The sequence below is a fragment of the Phlebotomus papatasi genome, chromosome 3 (genome assembly GCF_024763615.1).
Source record: "Phlebotomus papatasi isolate M1 chromosome 3, Ppap_2.1, whole genome shotgun sequence".
Classification (NCBI taxonomy): domain Eukaryota; kingdom Metazoa; phylum Arthropoda; class Insecta; order Diptera; family Psychodidae; genus Phlebotomus; species Phlebotomus papatasi.
In genome coordinates this window covers 65,503,208-65,519,544 of record NC_077224.1, presented here as the reverse complement: position 1 = coordinate 65,519,544, position 16,337 = coordinate 65,503,208, and the positions used below count along the sequence as shown (strand labels likewise).

General features: G+C 33.7%; 2 protein-coding genes across 2 annotated transcripts in view; both read left to right on the top strand.

Moving 5' to 3' along the window:
- The window catches only part of LOC129807622 (uncharacterized), a 6,582-nt gene extending 4,581 nt beyond the window's left edge, over window positions 1-2,001 (top strand). The window contains exons 2-3 of the mRNA XM_055857007.1: window positions 1,464-1,599; window positions 1,684-2,001. Coding sequence (XP_055712982.1) covers window positions 1,464-1,599; window positions 1,684-1,802 — 255 coding nt within the window. The 3' untranslated portion in view covers window positions 1,803-2,001. The remainder of the gene's footprint in view (window positions 1-1,463; window positions 1,600-1,683) is intronic.
- Window positions 2,002-2,122: 121 nt separating this feature from the next.
- On the top strand, window positions 2,123-16,045 carry LOC129807621 (dynamin-1-like protein). Its single transcript, XM_055857006.1, has 5 exons — window positions 2,123-2,349; window positions 2,535-3,347; window positions 8,002-8,968; window positions 14,866-15,077; window positions 15,166-16,045. Exons 1-5 carry the CDS (start codon window positions 2,248-2,250, stop codon window positions 15,220-15,222), a joined length of 2,151 nt encoding a protein of 716 aa, XP_055712981.1. The 5' UTR covers window positions 2,123-2,247; the 3' UTR covers window positions 15,223-16,045.
- Window positions 16,046-16,337: the final 292 nt, after the last annotated feature.

Genomic DNA, 16,337 nt, shown 5'->3' with positions numbered 1-16,337 from the left:
CTTTCTCAAAAGAGTTGCACAAGTTTATCCCATTTTCTCGGTCCCAAAATTGGACTGAACTAAATTTAATTTTGTGTGACATTCAAAAGAAGAAGAAGAGTATGAAAGAGTAGGATAGACGTATGCAATGTTTTTAAGAAGAAAGCGTATATGAATTTTGGTTTTATAAAATTTTCCTGATCTAAAAGGTGTGTCGAAAGCATAATAAAAAAATTAACATAGGTAAATATCGGTTCGATATTAATGGCTCCGGCACACCTTTGAAATCGGTCAAATTTCATGAAATCAAAATTCGCGTCCCTTAAAAGATTTGGATAAGTCTGCCCCCTCTTTCGGGCTCCAAATTAGACTGAACTTAATTTAATTGTAAAATATAATGGCTTCAGGAAAATTTCATCAGGAAAATTTCATGAAGTCCAAATTCGCATCCATTTCTTTCTCACATGTTTTGCATATGATTATCTCATTCTATTGTACTCTTCTTATTCTTTTAAACATCACTCCAAATTCAAATGAGCTCAATCGAATATGCTGTGCGAAAGAATGAGATAGTCATATGGAAAACATGTGAGAAAGAAAAGGATTCGAATTTCGACTTGATGAAATTTTCCTGATCTAAAAGGTGTGCCGGAGTCATAACAGGAAAATATCGTCATCCCATTCTTTCTCATAAATATTTTGTACGTGTCTTTTTTCCATAAATTTAAATTGAATTTGTTGTGATGTTCAAGAGAAGAAGAATAAGAGTACAGAAGAATGGGATAGACATATGCAAAACGCTTTTGAGAAAGTATAAGGGATGTGAATTTTGATTTCATGAAATTTTACTGATCTAAATCTAAAATCTAAGTTTTTTGCTGACTATTTTCGATAATTTAGTAATGGCACCGGCACACCTTTTAGATCAGAAAAATTTCATGAAGTCGAAATTCGGATCCCCTTTTTTCTCACGTGTTTTGCATATGACTATCTCATTCTTTCGCATACCAAATTCGATTGAGCTTAATTGAATTTGGAGTGATGCTTAAGAGAAGAAGAAGAGGGCGAGAGAATGAGATAGACATATGCAAAACACGTGAGAAAGAAGGGGATCCGAATTTCGACTTTATGAAATTTTCCTGATCTAAAAGGTGTGCCGGATTCATAACAGGGGAAAATATCGTCATCCCATTCTTTCTCATAAATATTTTGTACGTGTCTTTTTTTCCCACAAATCTAAATTGAATTTGTTGTGATGTTCAAGAGAAGAAGAAGAAGAAGAGTACAGAAGAATGGGATGGCCATATGCAAAACGTTTGAGAAAGAAAGGGATGTGAATTTTGTTTTCATGAAATTTTACTGATCTAAATCTAAAATCTAAGGTTTTTGCTGTCTATTTTTGATAATTTAACTAACCACAGAAATTTATTAAAGGAATAAACTTAATTTTACTTTTAATTTTTTTTTTGTATTTGGCTTTGTAGTTTGAGCCTTCGAAGAAAGTTCCTGAGATGATAAAAGTGAATCTGACGGACATTGCAATCCGATGGAATCCCAATGCGAGTCTCAGGGATCTCATAAATCTTCCCAACAAGTATTTCCATACCTTCAATGTTGTCGGTGAGCTTGTGTTTGGATTTTAATCCTCCTCAGTCTGTGATTTTTGTCTTGAAGATTATAATCTTGTTTTTGGTTTTTTTGCAGGCAAAATCGCCAATGCTGTCCGCCAGCTGAATACTCCTGACGAGAGCGACAAATGCGACCACATTCTCGTGCCCAATTTCTACAAGAGCGGATTTGTGGTGATTTCGCGTCGCAAATAATAGGAGCAGCAATTTCTGTGTCATAATTTTGCATCAAAAATAATTCTTCTTGATTTTGGATGGCTTTTGAGTTTATGTAAATATATCATACATATATTATATATAATTATTTTTGTAAATAATAGTGATATCTACCCATATTTAATTTATTAATGAAGTATAACATGCTCCATAAGATTGAATAAATGATTTACAATTATTTTTTGTGATTTGTTTTTTGGAAATTTGGGGTCTTTTCTGGGAAAAATTTTAGATTTTCGCGGAATTGGGGTGGATATTCGTTGGAAATTTGAAATGTTGACAGTTGAAAAATTTGAATGAAGTACTAGAATGCGGGGCGAATGTCAGTCGTGTTGAAGAATTTTGCTTGAAAAATTTTTCCTGCTGCTTTTTGTTCAAAATTCTCGGTGAAAAAGGTGTTTTCCCAGGCTAATCTGTGGCCAAGATGGAAGCTCTGATACCAGTGATCAATAAGCTGCAGGATGTGTTCAATACAGTGGGATCGGACCTCATGCAATTGCCACAAATTGTGGTGCTTGGGAGCCAGGTGAGGTATCTCTTTTTTTTTGTCGCTTTCCCTAACCAACTTTATTGGCTCCCCAATTTGGCTCCACTGCCTTTTCTTCTTCGTCCAAATTACATAACTACCGGCATGAGAATTGTACAGGGCACATGGGGAGCCTGGAAGAAAGTCTCAGGGAGATTTTCATGGGTTTTATTCGGGGGTTTCAGAGTTCCGGGAAGAGTTCGGTGATTGAGAGTTTGGTAGGGAGATCTTTTCTGCCACGGGGAACGGGTATTGTGACCAGAAGACCCCTTGTCCTGCAGCTGGTGTACTGCCCTCTGGATGATAGAGAGCACAGAAGTGCAGAGAGTGGCACAGTTAATGTTGAGGAATGGGGAAAGTTTTTGCATGTAAAAAATAGAATCTACACGGATTTCAATGAGATCCGGAGAGAAATTGAATCAGATACGGATAAATTGGCTGGAGACAACAAAGGTATCTGCCCAGAACCCATTAACCTCAAGATCTACTCCACAAAAGTCGTTAATTTGACAATGGTGGATCTTCCGGGTATCACAAAAGTTCCCGTTGGCGATCAACCCGAAGACATTGAGGCTCAGATTAGGGATCTCCTCTGTAAGTACATTGAGAACCCAAATTCAATCATCCTGGCCGTGACAGCTGCAAACACTGACATGGCCACCAGCGAGAGCCTTAAATTGGCCAAGGAAGTTGATCCGGATGGTCGGAGGACTCTGGCTGTCCTCACAAAACTCGATCTCATGGACGCTGGCACCGATGCCATTGACATCCTCTGCGGACGCGTGATTCCCGTAAAACTGGGCATCATTGGGGTGGTTAATCGTTCGCAGCAGGACATCATCGATCAGAAAAATATTGGGGATCAACTGAAGGACGAAGCGGCTTTCCTGCAGCGGAAATATCCCACACTGGCCACACGCAATGGAACACCGTATCTGGCCAAGACCCTCAACAGGCTACTCATGCATCATATTCGCGACTGTCTGCCCGATCTCAAGGTAAGCCACGATTTCTATAACTCCGGATTATTATTTTTTACCAAGAATGCACGGCGAGGTGAGAACAAAGAAATTAATAGCCCGTTGAAGTGAGTGAACTTCCAGACCAAAAACCTCAATTTCTGGAACGGTGAAGAATATTGAGAATAAAGCGGTGAAAGTTGGCTTATCTTTCGAATTAAAAATAATTATGGTTACGGGCATTAAAGCTTCCTCCACAAGACAGAGAAATATTGATGGGAATATTGAAGAGAAAATTTCAATGTTCTCATTTTTTATTGCGTGAATTTATACAGTAAAAAATACAGTAGACTCTCGCTTAATCGGTTCTTTTTCAATCGGGCGAAAAATTATGTTGACAATTTTCACGAATAATGGCGTCTACACATTAGTAGAAATTTTTTAAAAAAATGTCTTTTTAAAGAAAATTTCCCCTATCCTTGTAGGCCGAAACGTCAGAATTTTTTAAAAAAGGCATTTTAAAAAAAAAAAAAATTCTACTAGTGAGTAAACCATGAAGCTAATTTGCTCAAATTCACCGTAGTTCTTCCTATTTTATCGTGATTCTTTATAATTGAACGCTTTTAGTGGAATTTACAAAGGCTTTGACGCCCAAATCTATCGATAAACCGGATGACATTTTGCCCCAAATGCCCAATTGACAGAGAGTCTACTGTGTAATAGGAATATTAACGAATTTTAAAATGATTTTTACTTATTAAAAAAATCAATTAAAAAACAAATTTTATTTCTTTTAGAAACCTAAAAAAAACTCTTCAAAATTAATTATTTTCTTTTATATTTAAATCAAGAATATATTTTTTATATGAATAGAATAGTTTATTTCGCTTTAGCATTTGAGAAATTTCGTAATTTTTTTATTACTCAAAAATTCTTAGCATTATCAAGGTATCGTGTTTTGAGGGTTTTGAGAAATTCAAATACAGTACCCGCTCTCTAATCCGGATCGCCGTAATCCGGATGAGTTATCGACGGTTACATTTAAAATAATTTTGAGGTCATGTATGCATGTGTGTTCAGCAATGAAAATGAATTATCCTGTGATGTTTTTGTTTAATAAACGAAGTATAATAGCATAGAATTCTCTAATTACGTCTTTTTATTCTTTTTTTAAAACTTTTATTCTATTTTTACAAAAAAACTTGTATTATATTTGCGAGACGTTGAACAAATTCAAAAAATCCATCCGGATTACGAAGCGGACATCTGTCATATTGTCTCCCAATCATCCGGATTACAAAGCGGGCACTGTATTCGCACGCTTTACTGCATTTTAGCAATTCTGAAAGTTAATTTTCTGAAAGAAGTAGCAAATTACCGGTTATAATTATTATTTTTTACTTTAAAATAGTCAATTTTTCTTGTTATTAAAAATTATTAATTGTGTAATTTTGCTTTTTTCATTTTAATTTTAAAATGTTAGTGATAATTTTTTAAAAATTTGTTCAATTTTTAATTGTTTAAGATTATTATGAAGTATCTATTTTTTTTTAAACTTTATGGCTTTCTATAGGAGTCTATTCGCAAATTATTTTCCAAAACTATCAAAAGCAGTTCTACAATATTTCTTAATAATATTTTCTTCAACATCAGAAATATAAATATTTTGTTGTTTAAATATTTTGTTCATAATATCGCAGTTCGCAATTTTCTCATTTTATAATTTTTTTTTTATATTTATCAGTTCTTAAGCAATTTGAACTGATTTATAAATTACCTAGACTTCTACACATCGTCAGAAATTTTGGACAAAATTATGGATTTTTATCTAAGTCGTGTTTTGAGACGTATTTCAAAATATGGCTACCGGCCAAAATTCCGAAAACTAAAATTCCGAACATCTAAATCCTGAAAAACCAGAACCCAATTAGATAAAATCTCAAATGGATTGAAATTCCGAAAGCCAAAAAATCCCGAGTGGGTCAAAATCCGGAACGCAAAATTCCAAAAAGCCCAAATATCGAAAGCCAAATTCTGAATGGTTAAAATTCTGATAAGGACAAAATTATGCGGAGATTTTGGACTTTTCGGGATTACGGCCTTTTAGAGATTTTTGATTTTTCAGGAGTTTGGCCTTATTGTGATTTTGGACTTTTCAGGATTTTGAACTTTTCGGGATTTTTGACTTTTCAGGATTTTGGACTTTCGGAATCTTTCGGGATTATGGCCTTTTAAGGATTTTTGGCTTTTTGGATTTTCGGACTTTCGGGATTTTGGCTTTTTGTGATTTTGGACTTTTCGGAATTTTGAACTTTACGGGATTTTTGACTAATCGGGATTTTGGACTTTCGAGATCTTGGCTTTTCGAGATTTCGGACTTTTCGGGATTATGACCTTTTAAGGATTTTTGGTTTTTCGGGATTTCGGACTTTCGGGATTTTGGCTTTTTGTGATTTTGGACTTTTCAGAATTTTGAACTTTTCAGGATTTTTGCTTTTTGCGATTTTGGACTTTTCGGGATTTTGAACTGTCGAGATTTTGGACTTTCAGGATCTTGTCTTTTCCAGATTTTGGACTTTCTGGGATTATGGCCTTTTAGGGATTATGGTCTTTTAGGGATTTTTGACTCTTCGGGATCTTGGACTTTTCCGGATTTTGAACTTTTAGTGATTTAGTCCTTTTCGGGATTTTGAATTTTTCGAAATTTTGATCTATTCAGTATTTTAGACTCTTTGGAATTTTATAATTTGCGGGATTTTTCACTTTCAGGATATTGGACTTTTCGGTATTTCTGACTTTCGGGATATTTGCATTTTCTGGATTTTTTTTTGACTTTTCGAGATTTTGAACCTTTCGGGATTATAGCCTTTTAGGTATTTTTGGCTTTTCGGGATATTGGCCTTTTCGGGATTTTGGACTTTTCGGGATATTGGCCTGGGATTTTGATCTATTCTGGGACATTGGTTTTCCAGACATTGAGCGCTGTCTAAAATTCAATGATGATGGTTTTCCAGATATTACTTTTCGGGATTTTGACCAGGACCCCTTAATTTGTACAAAAATTAGTCTAATTTTTGTATGTTTGATTAAGGATGCAGGTTAAATAAGAATACTATTTGAATCATGTTTGTCTAATGGCCTCTATACACTAGAGAAATGTATGCTCATATTAAAGATTTTTTCTTACACAAACGTCGGAAATTTGCTGCAATGTGGACGTAAATTTCTCTAATGTCTAGAGGCCAGTTGTTGAACAGTTTCGATATCCCAAACAGTTTTAGTTTTCGATATCCCAAACATTGGCAATACCTTCTCATAGTGAAATGAAAACCTTTTTTAAAATTCACAATTTCGATTGTGTAAAAGCAATATTTCAATATTTTGTTACATTTCTCGTACCATGACCAAAATTTAATGAGCTTGATTAAAATACATAAAGTCTTTCTTGATGTTCATTTGAATCCTTTTGTAATATTTAGTCAAGGGATATTAGTTTGGTAGCTCAATAAGCAAACTGTTGGCTTTCCGACGCAGAAACCCTTCGATTTATTCCCAATAAAAACGCATTTGAAGAAAATTTAAGAACATTTAACATGGAAAGTGAAGCAAACTCACCAAGAGAAGTAGGAATCGACTAAAAAACGTCGGTATTAAAAAATTCAATTTCAATTTGCGTCAAAATGGAATATTTTTAAATTTAGATTTTCTTCAAAATGCTCCGTTTTGAAGAGAATTTCTAGCAATATTTAGAGGCTCTGATATCTACGCTCTAGATCTAGAGAAATCCATGTCCATTTTGAAGCAAATTCCCTACGCTAGTGTAGGAAAAATTTTTCAATATGGACATAAATTTCTCTAGTGTGTAGAGGCCATAAGGAAACCTGTCAAATACGGGCATGCATTTCTGTAGTGTGTAATAGCCTCTACATCCTAGAGGAATTTATGTCCATATTGAAGAGTTTTCCTAAACAAGCGTAGGAAATTTGCTTTAATATGGACATATATTTCTCTAGTCAATAATACAGTATTGATTATATTAATTTGACATAAATTTCTTGCAGTGTGTAGGAAGCTTGAAACTCTTTAAAATCTTTGCAAAAAAATGAGTTGTGGAGGCGGCTTTGGCCTGAACTCAATAAATTTTTGTCTGTCTGATAACATCTGTCTTTCAATATTTACTTTACTAGAAAGTTCTGTATATTTTTTTTTTTCATCACAATCACTGAATATTTTTCAAGCGCAATGCTATTTACTTTACTATTTTAACCATTTTGACTAACCAATAAAAGCCACCAATATTTCTGCATGAACCAGGCAAAAGAAACAAAAAGATTAATGACTCACAATAATTGTTCATCTTTTGGGAGTTTCAGAATTTTGGGTATACCTTGCGTCATTTCTAAGATTATTATCTCGTTTTTTTTATTGCTTTCGAAATCTCTGTCTATCTTGTCAGTTATTCCGATGATAAAAATGTGACTTGGGGAATGTGGATAAAAGAGAGAAATGAGTATTATATTTTGAATGGCGATGATTAGGCTGAATTTTGCATTCCAGAAATAGAATTTGTGTCTCGAGGTATTTTTTTCCGGGTTTGTCTGCTTTCTAGTTTGGATTGGGAGTATTTCTTGGCACGGATTCTTCCTGCCCAATTTATACTGAGAGTTTATATTTTGTAATGGCTTTTTTGCAGACTCGCGTAAATGTGATGATGTCACAATTTCAGTCCTTGCTGTCATCCTACGGGGATGATGTTAAGGACAAGAGTCAGACACTCCTGCAGATCATAACAAAGTTTGCTAGTGCATACTGTGCCACAATTGATGGTACAGCAAGAAATATTGAGACAACTGAACTCTGTGGAGGAGCAAGAATATGTTATATTTTCCATGAAACTTTTGGACGGACTCTGGATTCAATTCATCCACTCACGGGATTGACAAAGATGGACATTTTGACGGCCATCCGGAATGCCACGGGTCCCCGACCGGCTCTCTTTGTGCCCGAAGTGTCATTTGAGTTGCTCGTGAAGAGGCAAATAAGGCGCCTGGAGGAACCATCATTGCGCTGTGTTGAGTTGATCCATGAGGAGATGCAGCGAATTATTCAGCATTGTGGAACGGAAGTGCAGCAGGAAATGTTGCGTTTTCCGAAACTCCATGAGAAGATTATTGATGTGGTGACACAATTGCTGAGGCAACGTCTGCCCACGACAAATTGCATGGTGGAAAATCTCGTGGCCATTGAGTTGGCGTACATTAATACAAAGCATCCGGATTTCCACAAGGAAGCCGCTCTGGTGCCCAGTCTCATGAAGAGTGAAAATGTCGAGCCACTCTTTCCGTCGCAGAAAGTGACAAATCGTCGGGATTTGGCTAAGAATGCCATGAGGGAGGCTCAACAGCAGAATCATGTGGAGAATGACGAGGCAGCTCAGCAGAATCATGTTGGGGAGACACAACAGAATAATTGGCTGGCAAATATTCTGTCGCAGAAGGATGGCCAGAAGGTGGAGAGCCCAATGGCATCCAGTGGGAATACTCCAACTCATACGAGTGTCATGAGTCCCCTCAAACCTGTCAATCTCCTTCCGGATGTCCCCATTAATCATGCAGCCCGCAAACTGACAGACAAGGAACAGAAGGATTGCGATATAATAGGTAAGTGGTATTTTTAACCCATTCCTTACCATAGTATTATACATAATACGCAAATTGTATGATTTTAGATGATTTATTCCTGGGTAATTTTTATCCGAATTTCTGCCGGGAATGGATTTTTAGTAACTTTATAGTTCTTCATTTAGGGTGAATGGTGGAAAGCGAAACACTTAAGAAAAAATTCAATTTCAAATGCATTTTTAAACTGAATAAATAATTATTTTTTACCATTTTTTTTGTATCATGGGATTCTTTGACAAATATTTTAACAGAATCTTAACAGTTGTTATTAAATATTGCAACCGAATAATCGGAAAATTCACGAAAATTAAAAAGTAACACATTTTGAAAAGATGGACAAAATTTTGGAAAGTTGGACAAAAAATTTTGGAAAGTTGGACATAGTAATATTAATGACAAAATATCATACAAAATATGTAGAAAATCAAATATTGAGAGTTTTCTCTGTATACTAGCACATTTGATGGTTATTCTAAGCCCTCCTTTATGTCCCGGTAATAGTTGAGGAACGCTAATTACCAAAAACTTCCTGGACGTACAACCAAAAAGAGGTTTTGTAAATTTCACAGACGCCTCGCGCTGTCCAGCAGTTATAGCTTTAACCCTTTAAGGACGATTGGGTCACCCGTGACCCATAAAGAAAATTATTTTTCCTGACTACCTGAAGTTATTTCTTCCTAATATTTGTACATAATCACGAAGTAGAAAGATGTAAGAATTTAGAATATTTTTTGCAAATCTCCAGCTATTTGCTATATAAAAAATATTTGAGCTAATAACGAATTTTCAAATTTTCAGATTGGTGCTTGAATTTTAATATTTTTAATATTTCTAATTTTTTTTAAGCAAAAACCTCTTGGGACTAGAAACTATGATAACTATACATAATATTTCTCAACAAAGTAAAAATTATAGTTTATTGGTATTTTCAAGAACGCTTCATGATTTTCATGGGTCATATATGACCCAATCGTCCTTAAAGGTAAAAAACACCGAATTTGTCTCTAGTGGATTTTCGAAGATTTGAGGTTAGACTGTTTCATATTTTTGTTTATGTGTGCGCAAAATAGTTAATTATTCGTGTAATATTGTGTGATATATCAATTAGCTGAGATTTCCCAGTGAAATACTGACTGAAGAAGGTAATATTTTGATAATTTATGAGATACTTCTGCGTATATGTTGTAAATTCATATATTTTTACTCTTGTACATGACTTCAAAAATGGAAAAAAATTTCATGATCAATGAACCCGAAATCATCCACATATTATGCCCGGAAGATAGCGATCATGTCGACAATCTTGTCCTGAACGAAAGCGACATATATTTTTGGAACAAGACGTGGATGGAGTGGACTTTGAAGTCTTCATCGAGAATGCATCAACTCCGGAAGAACTCCCAGATCTAAGAAAAGCAACATTGCATCTACTCATTACCATCAAAAATGTTTCGAAGAAAACTTAGGTGCACATGATGCTATCAGAAAAAAGGATTATAAGACCAATTGTAATTTGTGAGGCATTCGACATTTATCTCTGTTTTACCTTATTACCAGTATTACCGAAATTTGTTTCGATAAATATCATAAAAATTAAAAATGAAATTAAAAATAATACATTTTTTCATAAAAATTATTGTTTTTGTGTACCAGTCTTCAAGATTCTTTGAGACTAAAAATTGAATGATTTTTTTAAAATTAATTTTTGATCGTTTTAATTTTTACTCGTACTCTGAAATTTTTTTTATTATTACAAATATATTCAAGTTAGTTATCTTTTAAAAATAACAGAGCAAACGAGTAAACCAGTCGTCTGGAAAAATTTTGTGCTTTTTTACCATTAGGGACGATTGGGTCATATATGACCCATAGTTTTCCAAGACTCCTAGGGATGGGAAAATTTCTTTTTAAACATAAATCTCTTATTTAGGCTAAAATATCGAGGGAAACTTGATTTAGTTGAATTTTGCTCAGCGAAAAGCTTCTCGTCCTTAAAGGGTTAAAGCGTATGCAACTTTTTAGCAGATTTGGATACCTCATCCGGCCAGGTTCTTTTCCACTTGCTTTGGGAGTTCTATAGAGGCTCCTATTTGTCTTTCTCCAGGAGTTTTTGCGATATTTACTATCCATTCTGTCAGAAAAAGTGGCCTTCGGAATCTAGAAATCCTTGCAGCCTTTTCCAAGAGATTTTCTCCTTATCAGCTGCTAACTTCTGTTGCAACTATTTCTCCGAATACTTAAGGATCTTTGTCGTTCTTATTAATATCATTTCACTGCACAAAACCACCAAATTCATTCACAAAATCAACTTGTCCAAGATTTCATAAAACTTCTTTTGAAAACAACACGAAATTAAATCACTTTTCTCTCCTTTTTAAATGTAATATTTCACGAATATTTTTTATTCACCTTTTAAATGGATGTACGCCTTCGATTTTGACTACGGACTTAATAATATTTCACAAATTATGCCGAAAAATCAAACAAAACACTTTGATATTTTCCTAGCAACTTCCATAAGAAACAGAGAAAATGACAACTACCGTGTCAAGGTTATGAGTATCACGCATGCAATACATTTTTTAAATTCTTCTTGCAAGTCACCCTTTGATTGTTTTATAACAATTGCATTTTTAACTTCTAAAACAATCATAAAACTAGGTTTAATAATCTTTTTATCGAAAATTGAAATATTTAATTGACTTATTATCAAGTTTTTAAGAAGGTGTCTCACATTCCACACTGCTTTGTCCAACTTTCCAAACTGTCTCGCTTTAGGCAAATGACCCTATTTTCACGTAATTGCAAAGTAGAAGGTTAAAGGAATCCAGGATATTTTTTACAAGTCTACAGCTATTTGCTATATAGTAAATTTTTAAGCTTAAAAATTACGAATTTTTAAATTCTCATTGTGAGATTAAAATAACCGAGATCTTGGAAAGCGGGCAGAGAAGCACAACTGGTGGTGGTGGCCCGACAAGATTACTCTTGTTAAGGGTGTGTTGATGAACTCGTAGCTCAGGATCGACTGACTGTTTGTGAGAGCGCACCATCGGAAGGCACATTGGCTCTCTGCCTAAAGTCTTATGCTCATCGGAAGGCATGTTCACTAATAGGCTTTCTTAAAGATGCACACCCTTCACCTCCCACTCAGAGGGCTAACCCTAAGGGACAAGGCACATTACGTACCCAATCAGTCTTTGGGAATTCAAAATAACGGCAGGGTCTTTAGCCGCGGAACCGATTAGTCTTACATCATATAGAAAATATATTTTAATTATTTTTTATACTTCCAATTTTTTTTAAGTAAAACTGTTTTGGAATAAGAAACTACAATACTCAAACATTGTATTTTTCATTAAAGTGAAAATTATCTGTCGTTGGTATCGTCAGAAAAATTGCTTAAATTTTTTAGCTTTTTTTGTCCCTATCGTTCATAGAGACAAAGAATACACCAAATCAGACTCTGTTGGCTTTGTGAAGTTTAGATGTAAAACGCTTCACAAGTTTTGTTTATTGCTAATTTTCGGTCAGCGAAAACTGTCTCGTCGTTAAAGGGTTAAAACATATTAGAAAATTTTAAAAAAAGTCGTAGGAGCCGTTTTCGAAAAAAAAACCGAATAACATGGTTTTGGAAGGTAAGGAAAAACAAAAAAACTGTCCTATATAATGTTGACTTTTGGGGGGAGGGGTCGTCGAAGACCGGAAGTTGATATCTCTTATCGTTTGGCCTCTAGTTGTGTCGCAAGTTGAAAAAATCTGATTATACAACTGCTCTTTCTTTGAGTTCGAGCAGTAAAATAGCGAGACAAGGGACAGTTACCTTCACTTACGGTAAAAATGTTGTAAACGTATAGTAAATATGATTTTTATGATGATAGTCTTAAGACGCTTTTATCTAATAAAGAGGGTTAATAGCGTGTTGTGTATAACCTAAGTCTCTTCGAATTAATTTATTCGCTATAAAGGTTCTATAAAAGAATGAAACCAATTGCCTTATGTGGCCAGAATTTTTTGTCATTTTGTTAGAATTTTTTTATTATCGTAGGGTAAATGTCCTAATTCAAAATCATTTCCAGACGCTTTAATTTTGACAGAAGATTCAACACATTAAGTTTATATTTTTTTCTGAAGAGTATTACATAAATTTGCTCCTTGTCTCTTCTAGAATGTTACTATTTAGTGAAAAAAATTTTTATATATAATTTGAAAACTTCTTAAATACAAGAAAAATACGCGAGTGTAAAATACTTCTATTGGAAACATATTAATCCAAATGGAGACAAGGGAAAGTTTCTAATTGGAGACAAAGAGTGTAAGTAAAACCGCGACAGAAGGCTTCCAAAACCTTGTTGAGTTGCTTTTAAGTGCAGGATTTGTTCTTATTCCTGGTCTTTTTTCCATTCCCATCTAAAACAATAGGAAAATCTCTCCAAAAAAATCATATCGCTCCTTGGAAATTACAAAGGGCCAACTCAATCTGAGCCATTTTTCAGGAGACAGCATGAAAGATTCAACTTTGTATAAATAATTATCTCAATTAAGTATGTTAATAAAAACAATTTATTTTTTTTCTATTTGTATGAGCATTATTATACATATCGAAACATACATATTTTTACCTTTCGAAATATGTTTTTTTATGAGTTAGCTCTTTGTCATTCTAAATGATGCGCAAATTTTCATGAAATTAGAATGACAAGGGATCAACTTGCTTGAGTTAGTCCCTTGTTTCACAAAAATTTGAACGATAAATCTATTTTGTACCCCTTGACTTCAAACAAAACCGCGCAAGCAATCATAAAGAGTAAAATTTTGAAAACTTTTCTAATAACGAAATTTATTGACTTATATCATCTGAAATTTTATTAAATTCTCTGTCTGAGTGCATTAAAAACTCAAAATCGCCAAAAAGTGAGTTGGCCCCTTGTAATTTCCAAGGAGCGATATATCCGGGGTTTCCTATTGAAGCATTTGCAGATACTTCAGAAAAACCCTTTTTGTTCACGAAATAGATAATTATTTCATTTGAAAACTTCACGTACCGTTAACAATAAAGATTAGAACTTAACTCTTTCGTCTCTTTTGGGACTCTCGTACCCAAAGCAGCATATGAATGTTCTGTGAAAAACAATGTTTTTTAATTATTTAGAACTGATAAAAATCCTATTCTTGTAGATGATTACAAACTATAAGGATGTCCTAATGTAAGATATTTTTTGTAGGACCTCAATTAATTCCTGAGCATAGATATTTTTGAATAAAAATTGTGAAATTGGCTTGCAGCATATGCTGCGGTCCGGAAAGAGTTAATTTAACTAAAATTAGCCAGAAATATGACATACATGTTAAACAAAACGAATAAACAACAGTCACCTCATTGTGTTTTTCATTGGAAAATATGGTCGATCGATGAAAAATTCGATGATGAAAAGGTACACTTTTAATTTTTCTGAGAAATTAACAAAATAAAATTTGTGAATATGAATGGATTTTCGCTTTATTTGGAGCAAAATTAACTAAATAATGAAACTGTGATTTAGAAAATTATATAAATATAATAATTTAGTACTGTATTTATCGTGAAAACAATGACGTTTCCATTTGGAGTAGCGAAAAATTTCCATTTGGAGCAGGTTTTGAATTAGCTTAATTTACTCTAAATAATTTTGCTTTAAAGATATTTAATTATATTATGTTGTTGAGGCATTATGGGTAAAGTTGTAAAAAAATATTTTATTGACTTTGGTATAAGAAATTCTTCTGGCCAGATTTTCAGCATTTTTAGTAGATGAACCCATTGGATTTTATTTAGGAGAGTTTAATCCCAAGTAAAGCTCATCAATCTCTTTTTTGTCTTTAATTCTCATCTGCAGAACGCTTAATTAAGTCCTACTTCTACATTGTGCGAAAATCAATTCAGGACTCAGTACCAAAGGCAGTGATGCATTTCCTCGTTAATTACGTCAAAGATAACTTGCAGTCCGAGCTGGTAACTCACCTGTACAAGTCTGACAATGCCGAGGAGATGCTCAATGAGTCAGATCATATAGCTATACGTCGTCGGGAAGCTGCTGATATGCTTAAGGTACAGGAAAAGACATTTTTTTTCTTCCTTTCCAAAGGAAAAAAGGGGAAACTTGGAAAGAACTTATTCCTTTTTCTTTTTTTTTCAGGCTCTAACACGAGCAAATCACATTATTAGTGAGATCCGAGAGACGCACATGTGGTAAAAAAATAGGGTTTTTATCATTTTCTTTTTCTTTTTGAGGAATTTTATAAACTAAAGAAAAAAAACATTTTACCTTAAATTAAATTAAATAAAGCATGAAAAAATCGCGATATTTCAAGATAAAAAGTAATAGAAAGAAAAAAAAGTAAGAAATTAATAATGAATATTTTATCCCGGAAAAGAAATGCATTGAAAGTTTTTTCTAGCTCTTTGCAAAAAAAAGAAAAAAAAAGAATATAATAAAAGTTTTGGTGTAATGCATTGGTAACATGAATAATTGTTAGATGACAAAGGTTTTAAATGTAATAAGAGATAAAAAGAAAATATTAATTTATTATTCTCCTTGAGTGAGAAATCATTTTGACACTTTGTTAAGGTAGAAAATCGAAACACATGGCTGTTTTTTCTCTTTATTTTTTTTACCTTTTTTCGTGAATATCTCTCGAAACATTTTCCTCATTTTCCTTTGTTAAATCATGCATTTGTTCACCAAAAAATCACGAGATTGTTTTTTTATTAGGATTCTTTTTTGAATAAAAGAATTGTAGATTATGATTTTTTTTAGTGAGACTTTTCCTAGCAATTGCTTTAGTTTTTGCATTTTGGGAAATGTTTTTTTAGAGGATATGCTTAATAAATTCGGAAGAATAAATTGTAATTGTAGTTTTCAGGCATCATTCCCAAGACAGACAATTTTAGATGAATCCATTTTTGAACAAAAAAAAGTATGCATTTTTGTGAGTAAATTTTTCTCACAAAAATTACATTGTTAGACAAACCTATTCGCCACCAATAAATATTTGAAATTGTAATTAATCAGAAAATTTGTGTTTTAATTCAAGAATCGTCTGGGCTAAGGAGTCCAAGGGGTCATTCATATTCAGAAACCCGTGGCAATCGCATGAGAAATGTTTCGTGAAACATGAGAAATTATCGAAAGATTTCATGAAACATGAAACACCTATAATATGTTTCATAAAATTTGGACTTCTCTTTGACAGCATTTCACACTCTCTCTGCTCTGTTACAAGCTTCATGACTCTTCGTCCGTCCATTTTAAACAATCTGACCTTGGATTTTGATCGCAGATTGGAAGGTCTGGTCAATCAATCTCAT